The 22,258-nt window shown below is 45.2% G+C and overlaps 1 protein-coding gene across 1 annotated transcript in view; it reads right to left on the reverse strand.

Moving 5' to 3' along the window:
• The window catches only part of LOC311109735 (semaphorin-6D-like), a 142,934-nt gene that overhangs the window by 36,594 nt on the left and 84,082 nt on the right, over nucleotides 1–22,258 (reverse strand). Inside the window, exons 4-16 of the mRNA XM_084152707.1 lie at nucleotides 17,889–18,097; nucleotides 14,707–14,821; nucleotides 14,290–14,347; nucleotides 10,370–10,426; nucleotides 9,886–9,987; nucleotides 7,648–7,738; nucleotides 7,261–7,383; nucleotides 6,881–6,969; nucleotides 4,780–4,997; nucleotides 4,322–4,453; nucleotides 3,970–4,125; nucleotides 2,940–3,113; nucleotides 2,455–2,592 (exon numbers count right to left, since the gene is read on the reverse strand). Coding sequence (XP_084008833.1) covers nucleotides 2,455–2,592; nucleotides 2,940–3,113; nucleotides 3,970–4,125; nucleotides 4,322–4,453; nucleotides 4,780–4,997; nucleotides 6,881–6,969; nucleotides 7,261–7,383; nucleotides 7,648–7,738; nucleotides 9,886–9,987; nucleotides 10,370–10,426; nucleotides 14,290–14,347; nucleotides 14,707–14,821; nucleotides 17,889–18,036 — 1,601 coding nt within the window. The 5' untranslated portion in view covers nucleotides 18,037–18,097. The remainder of the gene's footprint in view (nucleotides 1–2,454; nucleotides 2,593–2,939; nucleotides 3,114–3,969; nucleotides 4,126–4,321; nucleotides 4,454–4,779; nucleotides 4,998–6,880; nucleotides 6,970–7,260; nucleotides 7,384–7,647; nucleotides 7,739–9,885; nucleotides 9,988–10,369; nucleotides 10,427–14,289; nucleotides 14,348–14,706; nucleotides 14,822–17,888; nucleotides 18,098–22,258) is intronic.

Genomic DNA, 22,258 nt, shown 5'->3' on the forward strand with positions numbered 1-22,258 from the left:
TGCATCTTCCTTTTCACAATACCCCACAGATTTTCTATGGGGCTAAGGTCAGGGGAGTTGGCTGGCCAATTTAGAACAGAAATACCATGGTCCGTAAACCAGGCACGGGTAGATTTTGCGCTGTGTGCAGGCGCCAAGTCCTGTTGGAACCTGAAATCTCCATCTCCATAGAGCAGGTCAGCAGCAGGAAGCATGAAGTGCTCTAAAACTTGCTGGTAGACGGCTGCGTTGACCCTTGATCTCAGGAAACAGAGTGGACCGACACCAGCAGATGACATGGCACCCCAAACCATCACTGATGGTGGAAACTTTACACTAGACTTCAGGCAACGTGGATCCTGTGCCTCTCCTGTCTTCCTCCAGACTCTGGGACCTCGATTTCCAAAGGAAATGCAAAATTTGCTTTCGTCAGAAAACATGACTTTAGACCACTCAGCAGCAGTCCAGCTCTTTTTTTCCTTAGCCCAGGTGAGACGCTTTTCGCGCTGTTTCTTGGTCAACAGTGGCTTGACACGAGGTATGCGGCAGTTGAAACCCATGTCTTTCAAGCGTCTCTTGGTGGTGGATCTTGAAGCCCTGACTCCAGCAGCTGTCCACTCCTTGTGAATCTCCCCCACATTTTTGAATGGGTTTTTTTTCACAATCTTGACTAGGGCGCGGTGATCCCTATCGCTTGTACACTTTTTCTGACCACAGTTTTTCCTTCCCTTTGCCTCTCTATTAATGTGTTTGGACACAGAGCTCTGAGAACAGCCAGCCTCTTCTGCAATAACCTTTTGTGTCTTTCCCTCCTTGTGCAATGTGTCGATGGTCGCCTTTTGGACAGCTGTCAAATCTGAAGTCTTCCCCATGTTTGTGTAGGCTTCAGAACTGGACTGAGAGACCATTTAAAGCCCTTTGCAGGTGTTTTGAGTTAATCAGCTGATTATTTTGTGGCACCAGGTGTCTTCAAAATGTAACCCTTACACAATATTCTAATTTTGTGACACACGGAATTTTGGATTTTCATTTGTTGCCACTTCAAATCATCAAAATTAAATGAAATAAACATTTGAATGCATCAGTCTGTGTGCAATGAATAAATATAATGTACAAGTTACACCTTTTGAATGCAATTACTGAAATAAATCAAGTTTTTCAAAATATTCTAATTTACTGACTTTTACCTGTATATATATATATATATATATATATATGGGTATGGAACCATTCATTAGAAACTGTCTGTATGGAAGAAAGGTCCACCATGTCTAATCTCTCCTCTTTCTGTGGTGTAAATTCATTATGTCTCTTCCCCACCTGTGGCTTGTCAGTTTTGCTGACGTACTGTTCTTTACTGAGAATATCACCCCTGGTCTGGGGGTTCTCATTAACCCAGCACTGTGAGGCAAAACAGATGCAAATGTGACAACTTTTTGAAACCTTTGTGCTTTAATAACTAAAAAGAAATAAAAAATGTATAAACATTTTGTGTGGGCCAGAGAGTTGAGAATTTCACACAACTTTTGATATCTCTCTTCGCCATCTTTTTCACAAAATCTATTTTCTCTATATATTTCATTCAATGTGTTTCTGCTGTCTGAACCATATCAATTTCTGAAACCTAATAGAAACAGCAGCGGCAGCGAGAGATAGCGATAGAAAACCGTTTTTTCTTTGTGTAAGATAGAGGCTACAGTAAGGGGGGAGAGAGAGACCAAACCAACCAAACCTAATTTGGAGGCAGACAGATGGGGAGAGTGTGGAGAGGAGGATATGGGCCTGACACCTGACTCCTGCAAAGCATCATGGAGCTTAAGGGGCCCCTAATCCCTGGTTGAGGTGCGCTGGGCTGTTTCAGAGGCATCCAGCGATGGAGGGGCTAAAGTGAGACAGGCCCTATCCACTTTCTCCTCGCCGCGTTGAAACCCTGGCCGTGGGTTGGCCTACCGCCAATCAGCTGGTTCCAATTTGTGCATAAATGCTGTTGAGCACTTCTCTAAGGCTCGCAATGAGGGTTTAGCATGCTATGGGGGATACACGTCCCTGTTCAAATTTTATACAAAATGTTTTTCTTGGTGTTGGGGTGGGGGAGGGGACTTTCCTCCACAATCCCAAAATAGGACAAAATTGTAGAGTACACTAGCTCGGACAAAAACATATCAACTCCAGCAGTAGCTCTGACTACAAGGAAGCTATTTTCACTGCCCTCATAACAACAACGTCAGCTTCTAAATTCTTGGTGATTCATATTTTGAAAATAGTCCGTTGCATACAGTATATTTACAATTTGACATAAACGATAGCAACAACATGATTGATTGTAAGTCACATTGTAACTACACATCACCACAGTAGCACTGGGGGAAGGAAGCCTATATAGCAGCAAACAGAATCCACTGCAATATTAACACACACTTGGCAACTGTTAACAGTGCAGTAATAGCTTTATATAATAGACGGGGTGTCACTTACTTCTTGCAGGAGCCATAGTCATTGCAGCGGCTCAGAGGTACTCGGATCACACAGCTGGAGAAGGCCACAAACAGGGCGTGATGTTCCCTGTCCAGCTCCAATCCCAGAACCCGTCTGTCCTCTCCGCGGACGTTACATCTAGGAAAGGGGAAACAACAAACACGACTCATTATTTTCCGAAAATTATGCTGATGGGTGGTGACAACAACAGCATCCTGGGAGACTGTATGCAAATGAGAGTGGAGTTGAAAAGCTGTGCAGGACACGTACTAACAGCACCACAACACATATCTCTGTCTTACTACAGCGGACTCGGATTGGAAGCATCACATACAATAATTATCCTCTTACAGTGGTAAAAACATTAGGGACTTTTTTTTGTTGCTGAACCAATAGATGTGAATGTTATGAGAGGAGTGCGCTGTATTATAAAACAGATCGTTTGTATCATATAGCTGAAAGAGAATTGAGAAAGGGAGGCTGACTTGGTGGGGTTGTAGACATTGATGTCCTCCAGTAGCTGTGTGCTGAAGGAGGCGTTGGGCTGGGTGCTGGCCAGGATCTTCAGTACCCTGCCGTCCTCGCTCCCCAGGAACAGCACCGTGTGGTTCTTATAGGGCCCAGCTGACGTATCCACTGCTAGCTGGGTCAACTTGAACCTGGATGGACACAACAGGGTTGTGGTTCGGGTTAACATGATGATATCTCCGAAGAGAAAGCATCTGCAATTAAATATGTGAATTATTATCAGAGTGTGTGCATGCACTGCAATGTGACAACACTGTGTAAGATTATGCAGGACACTATTGTTAGTAAAACCATTGTACAGCTGCTCTCAACTTTCCTTCAGTCCCATACAAGTTGGCGACATGTTGTTGTTTACTCAAAACATCACACTGACTGGCACTACACTAGCTAAATGACTCAACAACGTGATGTATTCATCGTTAAAGTTCCGTTCAGCTCGTCTCTGGAGAGTTCTGAAGCAGATGTGACGTTTGAAGGCAGATGTGAGACAGACCGCGTACCCTCCCTCCGCTGTGTGAAGACGCCTGGTTGTCTGTCAGACTGGCTCGACTTCACCATGTAAATCACAGCAGGGGTCCAAGCTAGGGGGCTGTCTGGCCCTCTGACACCTACTCTACCTTCAGCACCACTACATGGCTGGGCTTCTCAATGAGCCGCTGGCGCTATTGCCTGTGTTAGTCTGGTGGACCCCTTCCGGACGTTGTCTTAAATTGATGTGCTTTTCAGCTTTTCACAGACCCCTTTCTGGTTAGATCTATAATTTGGGGAGGCCCTATCCTGCTTGGGTCTATATTTGATGTGGTGTTTTGGAAGACCCCATCCTGACTGCGTCTAACTTTTATATTTAATGGGCTTTTCATGTTGAGACAAGGGACCAACTGTTATCCATTTCCCCAAGGAGATCGATGAAATAGTTTTCCACCCATCAATTTCCCCTTTTATCTATCCATCTTTTCATCCCTCCATCCACCCTGCTGCTGTAGCTACCTGCTGGTTGTGCGTGTGAAGTAGGGCCGGTGGTTGACGGAGGGAACTGCCTCGTCCATCAGGGGGTGGTTCTTGATGAAGGTCAGGGTGTCGTCGGGGAAGGTCGTGGACGACTTGTAGGCAGCGGCAGAGCCGTCGCCGGCACAGCAGCCTGGTCTGTGGGACCGAGAGGAGGGGCAGAAGTTAGTCAGTGGAGTTTCAAAAAGTCAGTGGGATAGATTTGCTAAGCATTCACGCTGAGGGAATATAATATTGTAGATGCAAACTTTTGTTGACAGTGTTGACACTGGAATAAAGTAAATATGTCTGGACTGAGGCTGTCAAAGGTCCCACTCACATGTGTCGGTCTTACCTGGGCTTGGGCACTTGGTCCTCAGGCACGGGCGTCCAGGCTGACTCACTGTTCCTCTGCTCCTTGAACTTCCCGTTGAAGGCCTTCTCAATGTCATCCATGTAGAATGCACACACTGCTGAGCCTGTGATACTGATGAGGAAAACAACAGAGACATCTGTCATGGGAAAGGCCATTATTAGCCCAGGTTATAATGGAATGTATAGCTATAAAAGCATTCAAGACTGCTGCCCAAGGTTGTAAAGGACATTAAACAACAATCTTATAAAATAGGCTTTTAATCAAGGGGTATGATTTGCAAATGTGAGCATTATCTTCTGTAAAAGCTTTTGGCTGTTTTTTTCTTTATATTTTCTATAAAAAGAGGTACAGTAAAATCTCATTATACTCATTGTATGAGTATGTACTGTATATCTGTATGGCCGTCTGTAATGTTGCCGCCTGGTACTGTGACTGACCTGTTGGCCTGTGTAGTGAAGACTCCCAGCACGGCTGGTCTGTGATTGATCTGCAGCACGTTGGTCAGCGACTGCAGAACGTCAAAGTAGAAGAAGGAATCGCCCGGCACCGAGCAGTTGAGCCGCGCTTTGAGGAACGACGTCCAGTAACGCTCTAGAACCCTGGGAGAACCTCCGTTGTCATTCTTACATACACGAGCCACTCTGGAGAACACAACCTGAGGGGGAGAGAGAGAATGGGGAAAGGTTAGAGGAAGATTTTAGAGGATTTTCAAACTAATTATTTGATGAAAAATTGCATTTGGCCTTACTGCTATTAGCCCATACAAACACATTGAATAACAGATTCACTACATGGAACAACAGATAGTCCCCAAAAAATAGCAAAATAAAGTTTGCTCTGAAGTGTCTGTCCTATATCTGAGAGGGATAAGAAAGATCAGGAAACCATATATATTTTTTTAAAACATGTATTTGACCCCTTCTTTTGGCACTAAACTATCTCCACATACAATGCTATGAAAAAGTATTTGCCCCCTTTCTAATTTCCTCTACATTTGCATATTTGTGATACTGAATGTTATCAGATCTTCAACCAAAACCTAATATTAGATAAAGGGAACATAAGTGAACAAATAACACAACAATTACATATTTATTTCATAAACAAAGTTATGCAACACCCAATTCCCCTGTGTGAAAAAGTAATTGCCCCCTTACACTCAATAACTGGTTGTGCCACCTTTAGCTGCAATGACTCCAACCAAATGCTTCCTGTAGTTGTTGATCAGTCTCTCACGTCGCTGTGGAGGAATTTTGGCCCACTCTTCCATGCAGAACTGCTTTAACTCAGTGACGTGTGGGTTTTCAAGCATGAACTGCTCGTTTCAAGTCCTGCCACAACATCTCAATTGGGATTAGGTCTGGACTTTGACTAGGCCATTCCAAAACTTCCAATTTGTTGCTTTTTAGCAATTTTCATGTAGACTTGATTGTGTGTTTTGGATCATTGTCTTGCTGCATGACCCAGCTGCGCTTCAGCTTCAGCTCACAGACGGATGGTCTGACATTCTCCTGTAGAATTCTCTGATACAGAGCAGAATTCATGGTTCCTTCTATTAAGGCAAGTCGTCCAGGTCCTGAGGCAGCAAAGCATCCCCAAACCATCACACCACCACCACCATGCTTGACCTTTGGTATGATGTTCTTACTGTGGAATGCAGTGTTTGGTTTTCGCCAGGCATAATGGGACCTATCTCATCGAAAAGGTTGACTCAAGTTTGCCAAAAAGCACCTGGATGATCATCAAGACTCTTGGAATAACATTATATGGACAGATGATTTAAAAGTATAACTTTTTGGACAACATGGTTCCAGTAATGCCTGGCGAAAACCAAACTCTGCATTCCACAGTAAGAACATCATACCAAAGGTCAAGCATGGTGGTGGTGGTGTGATGGGTGGGGCTAAAGCTTAAAAGGGTGTGAACGATGCTGAATGGGTGTAGACAAAGAAGAGCTCTCCAGTAGGTACCAAAACATTCAAAGGCCATTTTCTCAAAAGTGAGATTACAAGTTTATCAACTTTCAAAGCAGATTTACTTTTCCATTGTTCCTCAAATGCAGTGTATGATATACCATTTTGTAGCTCTGTGTCTCTGCTTTTAGCCAATGTAAAAAACAAAATTTCAAATTTTGCTACATAAGACCGAATCAAGACAAACACCGCACTAGCTCTGCCACCTTTCACTGCAGATGCGGAAGTGCGACATCAGCGGATACAGTGGATTGAGACGCACGAAATGCAAAAAAACATATCTCTAGCTTAAACTGACGGATTTTGATGGATATTTTTTTATTATGGTAATTAGTTTTCAGCGGGGCCACAGAAATGGACTCTAGGGGGTTAAGGGCCTTGCTCAAGGGCCCAATGGTAGGGGATTGTCTTGAGGATGTGAACCCAGCAGCCCTCCAGTTGCCAGATCAATTCTGCCCTATTTTCCAGCGCCCGGCTAACGAACCGGCCACCTTTCGGCTACAGGTCCTTAGCCGCTGGGCTACCTACCGCCCCATTCTGTGAAATTGAATTACAACTCTCTTACCTTGCCAAGTGTGGTGTACTCCACAGCAATCTCACTGAAGAAGAAGTACACATAGTTCCCGTACTCAATGGCATGGAGGAAATGAGGCTCTGAGGAGACAAAGGGAGAAATATGAAACAGTAACACTGACTATTTGGTATTCACAACAATATTGCATTAGGCAGTCAGTGTTTTGGTAGGAAACATCACTCAAGTAGGTACCACACACTGATTTAGAATGAGATACCTCTCTAATATGTAACGTACTGCATACAAATAGATAATGATATTTGGCAATGCAAAAGTGAGAAGATTTCAGAAGGAAGATTCTGAGGAAGATTCAAAAGGTAAATTCACAAGTTGGTTCAAATTAAGACCTGAGGCAAAGGCCAGGGGCTCACCTCGTAGCCATTTGGAGTCGTACTTCACGGTACGAAGCACCGGGCTGCTCTCTCCCAGACTACGGTAAATCACTGCATCACTCGCCAGGAAGTCTGTCATGGTGGCCGAGTAGAAATCGCCACCTGAGAGGAACAAAATAACTAACTTAAGAAAGGCGTGCTTTTTTCAAATGAACACAATTGCAATGAAGATTAGGAACCGATGCCACCCAATGTGTATTTTTATCTCATGGCTACACTTGATGTAGGGGCTGTGCTGCTCTCAATAACACTCTGTGAACTACGTCTAAATGTCACTGGCAAATTGGCAAGATTGAGGGCAGGTTTATTGATCAAGTTGCTGCCCCCAGCTGACATTTCGCTCTGTCTCTGTCCAAAGCAACTCACCAGCGAAGAGGCCGACGTTGGATTGGCGAGACTCAAAGGGACAGCGGGCCTGACCCACCACCTCCTCACCATCCTGTTCCAGTGTGGACATCTGGGAGAGAGAGGGAAGAAAGAAGAGAGGGAAGGGGATACTTAATAAAGCTATTTATAGGAGTGTAACTCAAATGCAATTCAATTATATTGAAAAACCTCAACTAAAATAACTAAGTCAGTGTTTGCAGTTGTTAAGTTTACTATTTTCCCCTTACTGAAAAATCGATTTCAGTCCAAACTTGAGTATTGTTCTGTTTTATATAATTTTAGCTTTACTGCTAACTGCCAAGATATAAAGTCGACCCCTTAAAGTCATGGACAGAATATGCCTCTAGTCAATCCTGTTGAATAAATAGGAACACTTGTCATAAAGATACCTTTTATTTGATACGTTTTACATTGCATTGTAACAACAGTGAGGTCAAACGGTCAGGAGTAACACTCCTGTCAGCCTGTGGTATGGCTGCTACACTGGCGGCACTGTGAGGATACAGTATCTCTTAACCACAGATCTTTAGCAGCTATTCCTGCCCCACCGTTAACAAGGTCGTAAAACCTAGGCTCAGACAATACGTGTGAATCCCGCCGGGGTGGGGGCAGAATGCGACCCAGAGGAGAGGTCATGCTCAGCACCTCCAGCACGCAGCTGCCTTCACAAACACACACAGTGACAGCCCGTCAACATGTGTGTTTATATTTAATGCTGTGTCACTGCTCATTTTCCCTATGGGTACACTCTCTAAGTGAGAAATCCACCATTGTTACTGTGGTTGTTACCGTTACATCTCTCATCTGTCTGCTAAACCATGGTTCTGGGGCTTCAGTACTACAGTACAGTGTGATTTAGACTAGAGGTTACAGGTTTTCACCTCCTGGTCTAGCTACCACCTGGTCACACAACCTCTGTCTTTGATCAGCTGGCTCATTGGGCAGAGTGTTTTGTGGTGATGAATGTACATGGAAAATGTGCAAACATCTTCCACCCGTCCACACCCACAATCCAATCCCCTTCACCCTAACACCCTCTCCTGACCCCACTGCCCTCCTCAGTATTTCCAAGGAATGATGCAGACAGATTGCGTGATATGATTTACACTTCAGCACACTCTTCCCAGTTCTCCGGGCAGTCATCGCTCCCGGTTTTTCAGAGCCGGGAGGGAACGGGACAGGGAGAGGAATTTGTTCTGGATAAAGTGTAAATCAACGTCTTCCATTGGGAGTCTATGGCGGAAAAGGTAAAGCCTCTGCCGTGGTCTGTATGGATTTAGCCAGCTCCCCGTTGGACTTCTCAGACAGTAGACGTTACGTCCCCTTATCCAAAAAGCACACTGTGAATCATTGCCCAGAACCGTGATGTCATCTCTCCTCAGCTCAATCTGACTTCTTTTGTACTGGTAGACATCCTGGAGAGTGAGAGTCTATCTGCGCACCGTTGTCACGATTAACGTATCGCTATTTTCCTATTGTATGTTTCCACTTAGCCGACAGCTCTCTCTGGCACACTTTGGGTTGTTAATCATTTGAGCAGTCAGAAAGCCATGGAGAGTAGGTGGCGTGAGTTACTTTATGGAACTAAAGTAGTGGCTCCCCTGGGATTCTGACTCTAGTGTTCTGGCATGTTTTGTTCTCGCTCTCCCCTCCCCAACTCTCTTTCCCCCACTCTCTTTCCCCCACTCTCTTTCCCCCACTCTCTTTCCCCCACTCTCTTCCTCGGAGGATGACATGATCTCAAATCATCTGCGGTTGCAGTTTATTCCTCAGATGTGTGAATAAAGACTTATTATCATGCTGGATCTGTGTTCAGTCAACAGACCGCTGCCAACCTCTTGAGTCAACATGTTTCTCCATCAACATCCAGTATAGCAGCACTACTTTGAAGTGGTTCTGCAATCTGGAGTCCTATAGGGGTCCATCTGTGCACATCAATGTCAACTTGATGATTTTATACTGTAAATAAAGAGAGGACACTTTTTCCTCTGAAAGAAGTTAAGAGAAAGTCAGGACGCCCACACCAACACCTGTAGGCATATGCTCTGAAGGCACAACCCTTAACCGCTAAACCGCCCCAGGCTGCAGAAAATAACACTTTGACATTGGTCCAACACTTTTTTAAACTAAGCTTATTTACTCAATTTGTTTCAGAACAGTGCTGGGTATGGGGCTGGAGGCTTTAGATGAAAAGGTGACTGAGGTGTAGTGTCCTACCTTGTAGTTGCGGCAGGTCGGGTTAAAGGCGTTGGTACCGCAGGCAAATAGCGTCTCGTCGTTGCGTGGGACCAGAACTTTGATGTAGTTGTAGCACTCATCCTGTCAAAGGGAAACAGCTGGGTTTCAGGGGACGGCAATGTGACTCCTGGCGTTATCACCCCACCTGCAGTGTCATTGCACAGCTTATTATGCACGGAATGGCATTTTGCTAAGGGTGCACACACACACACACCTCTCTGTCATACTTCTGGTTCTATTCTCGTCATTACCATAATCCCTGTGCTGATCTCTATGGTTTCACTAGAGCTCTGGGAGGCTGACGCTGCCTGTGCCAGAGACTGGTTCTGGAACTACAGATACCTGTGGTGCTGATTTTGATAAGCAATCTGTGCTATTGTTAGTGCTACCCTCCCACATCGCAGAACAGACAGTGGGAGAGTGGGAGAGAAACAGAGAGAGAGAAAGGGAGAGAGATACTCACACTGTTCTTCCCCCTCACTGTGCATTTGTCCACGTCCTTTGTCTTCCAAGTCAATTTCTGGAACACACAGACAGACAACCAACTGTCAGAGCAAGAAAGAGACACTTTTTTCACCCAGCCATTCAAGTGCTATTAGCAGACAGCTGTGATGAAAATCTCATCACGTTCAATAAAGCTTCTGACAAACAAACAAAAACATCTGAAACACCTGAGGAGCTGTGTCTAACTCAGCGTGCAACTAAAGACTGTTGTTCCTCTACAATCCATCTCCCATACAATTCATCACAATCCACCTGTACTTAACAATAATACATCTCTATGGTTAATTAGACCAACAAGAAGATCAAGGAATCAGAAAGGAATCTGCAATGCATTCCTATGGGAAGTGGATTGGCTTGATACTAGCTATCTATGGTCCTCCTGGTCCTCCTCAACGTCCTTATCTCCTAGCATTGGTCCCCCAGTGGGCCTCCGCTAGTTGAGTGAATAGGAAGAGATCCATCAACTTGTTAACAAGGTTGCCTGGTTGAAGGTTTAATGCACTGCCCACCAGTGCAGATCCACTGTTCCACTACCGACTGACTGGGAGGGTGATTTACTGACTCCGCTGTCCACCCTGCAGGAGCACCAAACTCATCAACACCATGGGGCATGCTGGGAAATAAGATTTCTCCAGAGACTAAGGTGAAATCCCTCTTTTGGCGCAAGACTCAACCGTTACCCTTCTGGGCCTTAAAGTGGAGTGAAATGTCCCCCCCCCAGCTCTTCACTTCCCTCTTGAAGATCCACCATGATAGGATAGATAGGACGTCAGCAATATGCTAATAGTTCCCCCTTGCCCTCTGGCAGAGTGAGCTGGAGTTAGCTATTTATTGCTTATACCCATCCAGGACTTTGATATACAGTATCTCTGAATGGGGGATCATGATGTGCCTGGTGAGGAGACTGGGGATTAGAACTGAAACTGGGCCAGAGAAAAGGAATAGATCCATGATGAAGCAGACCCTAGGTTTTTGATTATGACTCAGGCGCACACTAATGATCTCACTGAGACATAAGAAGCATGGGAAAGTGAGAAAGCCAGGTTGGTATTATGGCTGATGACCAATGCACTATGTACTTTGCAATGCACATATTCTTAGTTCTCCTAACTTCAAGTTTTTTTTTAGAAAATACAGACTTTCTCTTCCAACAATTCTCTGCACTACACATCATTCTTCTCATGTATTTCCACTGCAATCAAATACAAGTCAATAACGTTAGATCTCATTGATGTTGAGTGGGTCCCTTATGGGGATGACTCATGCTGTAAATTAATCTAAATACGATAGGGACAAGCAAACACAAACACAGGCCTTAAAGTGCTTTTTATTTAAGCGCAATCGAGTTTGACAAATGGGATTCAGATGGGAGAGAGAGAGCACAGCACTTCAAAACCAGGAGTGCACGACATAACTTCTATTGGATATCTGTCTGAAGTGAAATGGCTTCGTATCTGCATGAGCGAAGAGACCGGCTGAGTAAGAAGAAAACAACACAAATAAACTAATTTAAAAGATTAGCAGAAAAAGAGGAGCCATTGAACAACCAGTAATGCTCTTAGGTCCAGCCAGCTGCAATGATACACTTAACCAATATACCACAGCTAAGGGCTGTTCTTAAGCACGACACAACGCGGAGTGCCTGGACACAGCCCTTACCCGTGGTATTTTGGCCATATATCCCAAACCCCCGAGGTGCCTTATTGCTATTATAAACTGGTTACCAACGTAATTAGAGCAGTAAAAATAAATGTTTTGTCATATCCATGGTATACGGTCTGATATCAAATCAAATTTGATTTGTCACATGGGCCGAATACAAAAAAGCACACAAAAAAATACAATATAAAATAATACGAAATAAAGGTAACAAGGCTATATACAGGGGTTACTGGTACCCAGTCAATGTGCGGGGGCACCGGTTAGTCGAGGTAATTGAGGTAATATATACATGTAGGTAGAGTAATTAAAGTTACTATGCATAGGCTTTTGGACCTAGACTTGGCGCTCCGGTACCGCTTTCCATGCGGTAGCAGAGAGAACAATTTATGACTAGGGTGGCTGGAGTCTTTGACAATTCTTAGGGCCTTCCTCTGACACCGCCTGGTATAGAGGTCCTGGATGGCAGGAAGCTTGGCCCCAGTGATGTACTGGGCCGTATGCACTACCCTCTGTAGTGCCTTGCGGTCGGAGGCCGAGCAGTTGCCATACCAGGCAGTGATGCAACCAGTCAGGATGCTCTCGATGGTGCAGCAGTAGAACCTTTTGAGGATCTGAGGACCCATGCCAAATCTTTTCAGTCTCCTAAGGGGGAATAGGTTTTGTCGTGCCCTCTTCACGACTGTCTTGGTGTGCTTGGACCATGTTAGTTTGTTGGTAAAAATGTATGCACATATGACTGTAAGTCGCTTTGGATAAAAGCGTCTGCTAAATGGCATATTATATTATATTATTGGTGATGTGGACACCAAGGAACTTGACGCTCTCAACCTGCTCCACTACAGCCCCGTCGATGAGAATGGGGGCGTGCTCGGTCCTCTTCTTTTTATTGTAGTCCACAATCATCTCCTTTGTCTTGATCACGTTGAGGGAGAGGTTGTTATCCTGGCACCACACGGCCAGGTCTCTGACCTCCCTATAGGCTGTGTCATCTTTGTCATCAGGCCAACCACTGTTGTGTCGTCGGCAAACTTAATGATGGTGTTGGAGTCGTGCCTGGCCATGCAGTCATGAGTGAACAGGGAGTACAGTAGGGGACTGAGCACGCACCCCTGAGGGGCCCCCGTGTTGAGGATCAGCATGGCGGATGTGTTGTTACCTAACCTTACCACCTGGGGGCGGCCCGTCAGGAAGTCCATGATCCAGTTGCAGAGGGAGGTGTTTAGTCCCAGGGTCCTTAGCTATGGTGTTGAATGCTGAGCTGTAGTCAATGAATAGCATTCTCACATAGGTGTTCCATTTGTCCAGGTGTGAAAGGGCAGTGTGGAGCGCAATAGAGATTGCATCATCTGTGGATCTGTTTGGGCGGTATGCATATTGGAGTGGATCTAGAGTTTCTGGGATAATGGAGTTGATGTGAGCCATGACCAGCCTTTCAAAGCACTTCATGGCTACAGATGTGAGTGCTATGGGTCGGTAGTCATTTAGGCAGGTTACCTTAGTGTTCTTGGGCACAAGGACTGCTTGAAACATGTTGGTATTACAGACTCAGACAGGGAGAGGTTGAAAATGTCAGTGAAGACACTTGCCAGTTGGTCAGCGCATGCTCGGTGTACACGTCCTGGTAATCCGTCTGGCCCTGCGGCCTTGTGAATGTTGATCTGTTTAAAGGTCTTACTCACAATGGCTACGGAGAGCGTGATCACACAGTCGTCCAGAACAGCTGATGCTCTCATGCATGTTTCAGTGTTACTTGCCTCGAAGTAATTTAGCTCATCTGGTAGGCTTGTGTCACTGGGCAGCTCGCAGCTGTGCTTCCCTTTGTAGTCTGTAATAGTTTGCAAGCCCTGCCACATCCAACGAGCGTCGGACCCGGTGTAGTATGATTCGATCTTAGTCCTGTATTGACGCTTTGCCTATTTGATGGTTTGTCGTGGGCTTAGCGGGATTTCTTATAAGCTTCCGGGTAAGAGTCCTGCTCCTTGAAAGCGGCAGCTCTACCCTTTAGCTCAGTGCGGATGTTGCCTGTAATCCATGGCTTCTGGTTGGGGTACGTACAGTTACTGTGGGGACGACGACATCAATGCACTTATTGATGAAGCCAATTGGCTGTCAGCCAATCAGCATTCAGGGCTCGAACCACACAGTTTATAATAGTCTATGACCCATGAGATCCTGACTCATGTAAACGATGTGTTTGTGAGACAACATAAGGCTTACCTGTTGTGGGACGATCTGCTCAGAGGAGGCGCTGAGACTGACAGCAAACACATGATCCCTGTAAGAGGTCAAAGGTCAGAAAACATTTGAAGATTTCTCGTCTCTGCCTGAAACCCAACCCCACCACACCACACTTAACACCCAAGCTGCCTGTTCTTAGCCTAAATTAGATTGATTAGGGTCAGTCACATAGCTCTTTAACGCAGGCTTATTGATGTAGAATGGCTTCTTGCTGAGCCTGAGGAACCTTTTACATAATGAACCTATAGTATGACAATATGAATGTAAGGGGAGCTATGCAATAAGGTTGATTGATACAATGACAGAAATACTACAAAGGGATTCAAGGAAGAGTTGTCAATACAGGGTTAATGTAAGGCAGTCCAGTGCATAATAATGAGAGGCATGTTGACTGACCTGGCTGCGATGTAGAGCATGTGGTTGATCCGGAGCATCCTCTGGAAGTCCAGGCCCAGTCGTACTGTATCGTTGTCTGACATGAGGCCCTGGAAGCTGGGGTACAGGTAGGAGTCTGCATTGGGAGGGGGAAAGAGTAGCAAGCTGAGTTCCGGGAAAAACTAAACCAGGCACTAAAGAAATCAAGTGTGTGAATCTGGAAATAGGGTGTATTCAAGCACAAAAATAGAGATTGTTTGAGAGCGTGAGTACTTGAGAGCGTGAGTACGTGAGAGAGAGAAAGAGAGAGAAAGAGAAAATACAGTGGGGAAAAAAAGTATTTAGTCAGCCACCAATTGTGCAAGTTCTCCCACTTAAAAAGATGAGAGAGGCCTGTAATTTTCATCATAGGTACACGTCAACTATGACAGACAAAATTAGAAAAAATAATCCAGAAAATCACATTGTAGGATTTTTAATGAATTTATTTGCAAATTATGGTGGAAAATAAGTATTTGGTCAATAACAAAAGTTTCTCAATACTTTGTTTTATACCCTTTGTTGGCAATGACACAGGTCAAACGTTTTCTGTAAGTCTTCACAAGGTTTCCACACACTGTTGCTGGTATTTTGGCCCATTCCTCCATGCAGATCTCCTCTAGAGCAGTGATGTTTTGGGGCTGTCGCTGGGCAACACAGACTTTCAACTCCCTCCAAATATTTTCTATGGGGTTGAGATCTGGAGACTGGCTAGGCCACTCCAGGACCTTGAAATGCTTCTTACGAAGCCACTCCTTCGTTGCCCGGGCGGTGTGTTTGGGATCATTGTCATGCTGAAAGACCCAGCCACGTTTCATCTTCAATGCCCTTGCTGATGGAAGGAGGTTTTCACTCAAAATCTCACTATACATGGCCCAATTCATTCTTTCCTTTACACGGATCAGTCGTCCTGGTCCCTTTGCAGAAAAACAGCCCCAAAGCATGATGTTTCCACCCCCATGCCTTCCACCCCCATGCCCACAGGGTGAGATCTTGCGTGGAGCCCCAGATCGAGGGAGATTATCAGTGGTCTTGTATGTCTTCCATTTCCTAATAATTGCTCCCACAGTTGATTTCTTCAAACCAAGCTGCTTACCTATTGCAGATTCAGTCTTCCCAGCCTGGTGCAGGTCTACAATTTTGTTTCTGGTGTCCTTTGACAGCTCTTTGGTCTTGGCCATAGTGGAGTTTGGAGTGTGACTGTTTGAGGTTGTGGACAGGTGTCTTTTATACTGATAACAAGTTCAAACAGGTGCCATTAATACAGGTAACGAGTGGACAGAGGAGCCTCTTTTTGAAGAAGTTACAGGTCTGTGAGAGCCAGAAATCTTGCTTGTTTGTAGGTGACCAAATACTTATTTTCCACCATAATTTGCAAATAAATTCATAAAAAATCCTACAATGTGATTTTCTGGATTTTTTCCCCTCAATTTCTCTGTCATAGTTGACGTGTACCTATGATGAAAATTAAAGGCCTCTCTCATCTTTTTAAGTGGGAGAACTTGCACAATTGGTGGCTGACTAAATACTTTTTTTCCCCACTGTAGGTGGTTGACTTGATATAACCCTCTGATTGCAGTATGCTTTCTCAGTTTCTTAAACAAAAAGTTTTTTCCTTTGCCCCACATTTGCTGCAGATGCCCAGATTGCAATTTGTTCTAACTGTCAGCTGGTTGTTATTGTACGCTATCCCATGACTCCATGCTGTGCTGCTAGAGATAATACACTTAATTGTATAACTTTAGATGGGGGAGCGGGAAGCATCTCTAGACCCTAAGTTTATCACAAGATCTAGACAAAACAAAAACACTGCAACAAAATCAACCCGTCGAGGCTGGCCTCTAGACCATCGTCTCTCCCATAGTGCTGCATTAACTGCTCAGGCCAGGGGTATCAAACATATGGCCCGTGGGTCGGAGGGGGTCCAATCCGGCCCGTGGTTGGTTTGAATTGGGGGGAAGGGGGGTTGGGGGTGAAACAAACTCAATATACTTTGAAATTACTAAAAACAAATCCAAACTGTATACAAATGATAATGGACCTATATTCATACAGTTTCTTGACTGTCCAGCTCTCTAATAATCACTGCAGTCAATAGACCTACATCCATACACTTTCTTGTCTGTCCAGCTCGGTAATAATCACTAGACAGTCATGGAGCATCGAAAATTTAAAAAACTATGGATAGACTCATTTTTGCATATTTTTACGGATAGGAAATATAACACAAATGAGTTTGACACCCCTGGCTTAGGCCCTCCCGTCCAACTTGGCAGGTGTAGCTGAATTAGAAGACCTCTAAAATGGGGCACTATCTGAAATTACAATCTCCTCGGAGGAAACATCTTTCCCCCAACCAAGCAAATCCGACTCGACTGTTTAAAGATTTTAACTCAGGGGCGATTGGACTGAGTCAAGCAGAGCAGTGATTCGCTGTGGGGCAGAAAGGGAGAGGGATAAGTTCCCCCTAGCGACCACTCAGCCCTTTTATTACTCCTCAGCACTTTCACTTCCTTTAAAGTTTTGGGCGCCGCATTGCCACGGAAACCTCTAACACAGTTCCTCCAATTAGCCTCGGCGAGGGAGATGATTCCGGCGATGGAGCTGGGCACTGGATGTATTACCATACATAATGGACATCCTGGGGAGTTGTGAGGGGTTCTGACGCCCTGTCACCTACAGACCTGCTGACAAATGGCCCTCATTACACCTGAGATGGGCTCCACATATAGAACTATTAGCATGGCTATTTATGCTAATGGCCATGTTACACTCCTCCAGATAGATCAATTAAAGCGCCAGGCCTCGGTCTCAGTCACCTCTTAAATAAATTAATGGGGCTGGCGACTGTAACCGCCAGGACCTCCTCACCACACCTCCTATTGATTAGGTGCCACTGATGGGATGCCCAAGGGGAGGCAACAGGTACCCAATCAGATGCTGTATTATGTCATATAGCTGAAGTCAAGTGTATAGCTATTTTATTTCGATAGTGGTAATTATGTATTAGAAGAAGTCATCCTATTATTGACATAGATCTGTAAGAAGACTGACAAAATATGTGTACATACAACTGACAAGATGCTGCCCTTTAACGGTATATCAGAACTTCAAGCCCCCCTGAACTAAGGACCAACATTGCATCATGACGGGCTTGCACTCACGTTCTCTTCCCACAATGCTGATTGGCTCCAGGTCCTGGGGGAAGGGTGTGGCTCCCATGGCCAGGTGAGGTAAGAGAGCTGTGAGGGCTAGAGCCAGGCCCACCGCCAGAAGGGGGAGGGGCCGAGGCGACCCGGGCACCAGCCTCATGTTGGCAGGGGTTCACCACACCTCACCAGAACAGCATGGCCAACAGCGGGCACATCACCACCTAGAAGAGGCGAGAGAGTGAGACACAGGTTAACATGGCTACAACAAAAGTTAGCTGTACCTCTATCTACATTTTCGTCATTTAGAAGTTGCTCTTATCCAGAGCGACTTAAAACAGTCATACACTAATGTGAATGACAACAACAGCAGCATCGGCTTCATAATGCTCCCTATAATTCTGCTATCAAGTTCTACAGTAGCTGTTGGAACTTTCTGAATTTGGATGCTAAGCTCTCATTAGCATGCGATGCTTACTGCCGGTGCGGCATTGTGATTGAGTGTTAGCTGAACTGTGATGGCAGTCTGTGAACACACACACAGAGAGAGAGAGAGAGAGAGAGAGAGAGAGAGAGAGAGAGAGAGAGAGACAGAGAGACACAGAGAGAGAGAGAGAGAGAGAGGTGAGGCCACAAGGGCCCTGACTGGGACACCTGGCTCATTTACTCCCAGCCTTCAGTCTTTCACAGGTGACTTCACACAATTAACCACCGCCCACACAGGGGAACGCGACTCCCTCTGTCTGCACCAAGACACCATGCCCAAGGGGAGGCAACAGGTACCCACTTTCACCTAATATACAAAACAAACTATGAATTGTTTGACTAGATGGGAAAAACGAGCGGCTCCTGTAAGGTCAGACTATTCAAGTTCGAGCAAAGTTTGCTCTCTGCATTATTAAATCACTCAGGTAAGCTATGCGTCAGACCTGAATTGTCTCAAAATGCTAATTTCCACATCTGCTTGATTTCTGAGATGAGAGACCGGGACAGATGGATGCGGATGGCGCAGGGATTTGTTAAACTAAATCTCCAGAATGCCGTGACCGGTGTTTTGGCACCAACTTAATAAGGGCAGCGTGTCCTCTAAGGGTTTCAACTCAGCACAGCCCAGATTGATGTACTGTACCAATGAGATCCTGCCACACCGCTGTTAAATGGGGAGCTGAAAACAAAGTCAACAGAGATATGAACCGCCATCAATATTGATAACGGGCTGCCTCATTCTGATTCAGAGGAGACGGTTGCATTTAGCGATGAGATCAAGCGATGATCACGGTGTCATAAATCGAGGGGAGGCGGTGTCTGCTCCTGTTTACTTCATGAATTACTGCCTCCTGCGTGTCCTGCCTGGGCGATATATGAGGACATTACTCCCGATGGATTAACTCACAGGCTTTTCGGCTTCTCAGATGAGGCAGACAGCTTGAGCAAACAGGATATGATGCGGTGGCTTCCTGCCTGAGCAGGACAAACAGCAGGTCCCCCAAACACCACTGTCACCCGATCTAACCTGAATCTACCATTGAAGATCTAAGATCTTTGTACATGCTCTGATGGTTGAGCAATGCCTTCAAGTTAAAAGAGTAGGCTCACATTTATGCTGCTTATGTAAATGCTTGAGGGATCTTGAAATAAATAAAAAACACTAGGTAAAGTTGCAGTTAAAAATATGCTAAATAAACTCAATAAAACTATGAAATTATTTGCATAACTGGCTCTCTGCTCTCATGAATATGCATAGACTAGGCCGACGATCATAAACATGTAGAGTGTGAAAATCAAATCAAAGGTTATGGAGACGGGGCAGAGATCAAATATCGACAAGTGCAGAGTATTTATCCAATGGCTATAAAGCCAGGAAAATGCAAAGATGACTCACAACAAGACAAGCACAGTGCCTGCAGGAGCTTATGCAAGACCGACCACCAGACGAACTGACCCTACAGACCCTCTGAGGCCTCTGGACCTTCCACAGATTTCCACACAAAGGCACTGAGTGGATGAGCTTCTTGGCGTGTTTATCAGCAGCACCCTGAACAGTTGCTGTTTCTGTTTGTGAAGTTCTCCACATGTTGACGAGCGACACAGCTGGGGATGGATGTGGAGCTTGTGGAAGTGGAAAATGCGACGAAGTGCCCAACGTAATCCAATTCAGTCCTAGCTACAGTAATGTAATGTAAACCAGCATAAATCCCTTTGATCTGCTGCATACACTGTTGTCCTGGGGTTCCCTTCGAGACGTGTGCTGGTGGTGGGGATTTGGCAAGGAGCCTTTATCCAGGGCTTGATGACAGTGACATGGTAGAAAGAACCCTATCATGTAGACTTCCAGGGTACTGTATGTGGAGGCACGTCCAGTCTTTCATGCTGAGTGAGTGACAGATGTGATGGTAAGCATCACTGCTAGAGTAGGGGCTGACTTCTGCCTCTTTAAAATACATTTATAGACAGTCCACAGTGACAAAGTGAACTTCTATGGAAGTTGCAAAAAGGAACAGACGCTCAGAACCTCACTATGCTCAATCCCCATAAAGCCAATGCAATGGCTTAATTTAACAGTCTTTTAAGATGTGGTTTTACAAATATCTTTAGGGCCTGCCTTCAAATTGCCCTGCATGTAGTGCATCTAATGTGTTCATGTTGTTTATCGCCTCAACCCGTAAATTCTTCAGCTTCTTCTCAATGGGATATTTCCATAGTGACAGGGGCATGATCTAAAACCTGATACCAGGGTCCAGCTGCTACCGCCACATTGAATGCCGCCCGCCAAAACTTGCTATGTCACAAACACACCGCACCCTCCCCATAAACGATGCAGCACCCATTAGGAATATGTGGCTCTTCATTTTCTTCTCTAATCAATCGCCTTTTACAGAGCGAATGGAGAGGCAGGCTGATGAGCTGACAGCTGTCGATGGGAAATAAGCCACTGCTTATCCCGACCCACACTCTCTCTCTGTGTTCTATTTTGGATGGGAGGTGTGGGATCATTTTGTTTTTAATGAACTGGACTTGTCAAGCCATCTGGGAGATACTGGCAGTTGGATCTCTTTGTAGGGTAAGGAATTGAGGGCCGCTGGGGCTGCACATTGATTATCTGACATTCATTTGGATTAGTCCACAGTGCTGGTTCTGTGGTTTGATGAGATGTCCTCAGTCTGGCGGTTTGAGGGCTTTTCACAGCATTGTGCGAAAAGGACACATAATGATGAGAAAATGGGAGCCTTTATGAGGGGTGGGTGTCATCTTTAAAAAGGATCCATTTTAATTCATACATAAACCTTCACAAGTAAATCTTTATGACCCAGCTTCAGTTTGGCTATGGGACCACTGTTCCATAAAAATATGCACTTAAATCTTAAATGCCAATTGTATCCTCAAATCAACCGCTTTATGCACCTGTCTGCTACGGGGACGTTTATTTTCTGCCAACACCTGTCGTACAAACTAAAAAGAGGCGCATTATCCTAATGCAGACCTATCCCTCTGATATGCTGTGACCTCACAAACTGAACACCGCTGCCGTTTCACTGGGGTGGAGGCTAATCCCTTCATTGTTTTGGATAACAGGGGAATAGCTAGCGACCACCTCTCACATCTGCGCCTTGGGACGCCACAGGGCCCCAGAGAAATAGGAATTGAATGAGCCCACCCCCAGTATACATGGGCCTACATAATGAGGGTGCATGTCCCTGGCCCCCTCTGTCATTTCAGACACGATTAGGCACATTACCCCCTGCTCTCCACGGACCATTACCCACCCGGGGCTCTGCTGGGGACTGGGGACTATCACATCACCATGGCGATGAGCAGGGACAGGGGGCCAGATGATTTGCCACAGAATGTGTGTGTGGTCGGAGTGTGTGTAGGCCTTTGTGGATGTGTGTCTACCTCATTTGGGAAGGGGAGCACTGCGATGCCTGTTTAGCTCTCTAACCATTTATCCCCTAGCTATTGTGACTTTTCTTTGGTCATTGATCCAATGATTATTACTGTGAAATGACCATTGTTCTGCCTGATAAAGAGCCAGAAAGTCATCCATGTGCATGGAGTACACTGTACAGCACATTCATTGATCAATAACAGTTCTGTGTGAAAATCTACAAGTTGGATAGAAGACTGATGCAGTTATAATTTCTCATATTATATTTACTCAATAGACTGATTAATGAAATTATAACTTCACAAATCATAGCTGAGGAAGCACATTGTTTATTCAAGACTGAGGTTACCTCAGGAATTGGCACTCAGTTTTCTTTTCTGACAAACAAGTTTGACCAACACCTTATACATTTTCTGCTGTGCAAAAACAACTTAATTGGAAGAAAACTAACCCGAGACATGCATCTTGTGAGTGACCTGGAGCTACAAAAGATCCCATT

Source organism: Coregonus lavaretus (assembly GCF_964263955.1).
Source record: "Coregonus lavaretus genome assembly, chromosome: 3".
NCBI lineage: Eukaryota > Metazoa > Chordata > Actinopteri > Salmoniformes > Salmonidae > Coregonus > Coregonus lavaretus.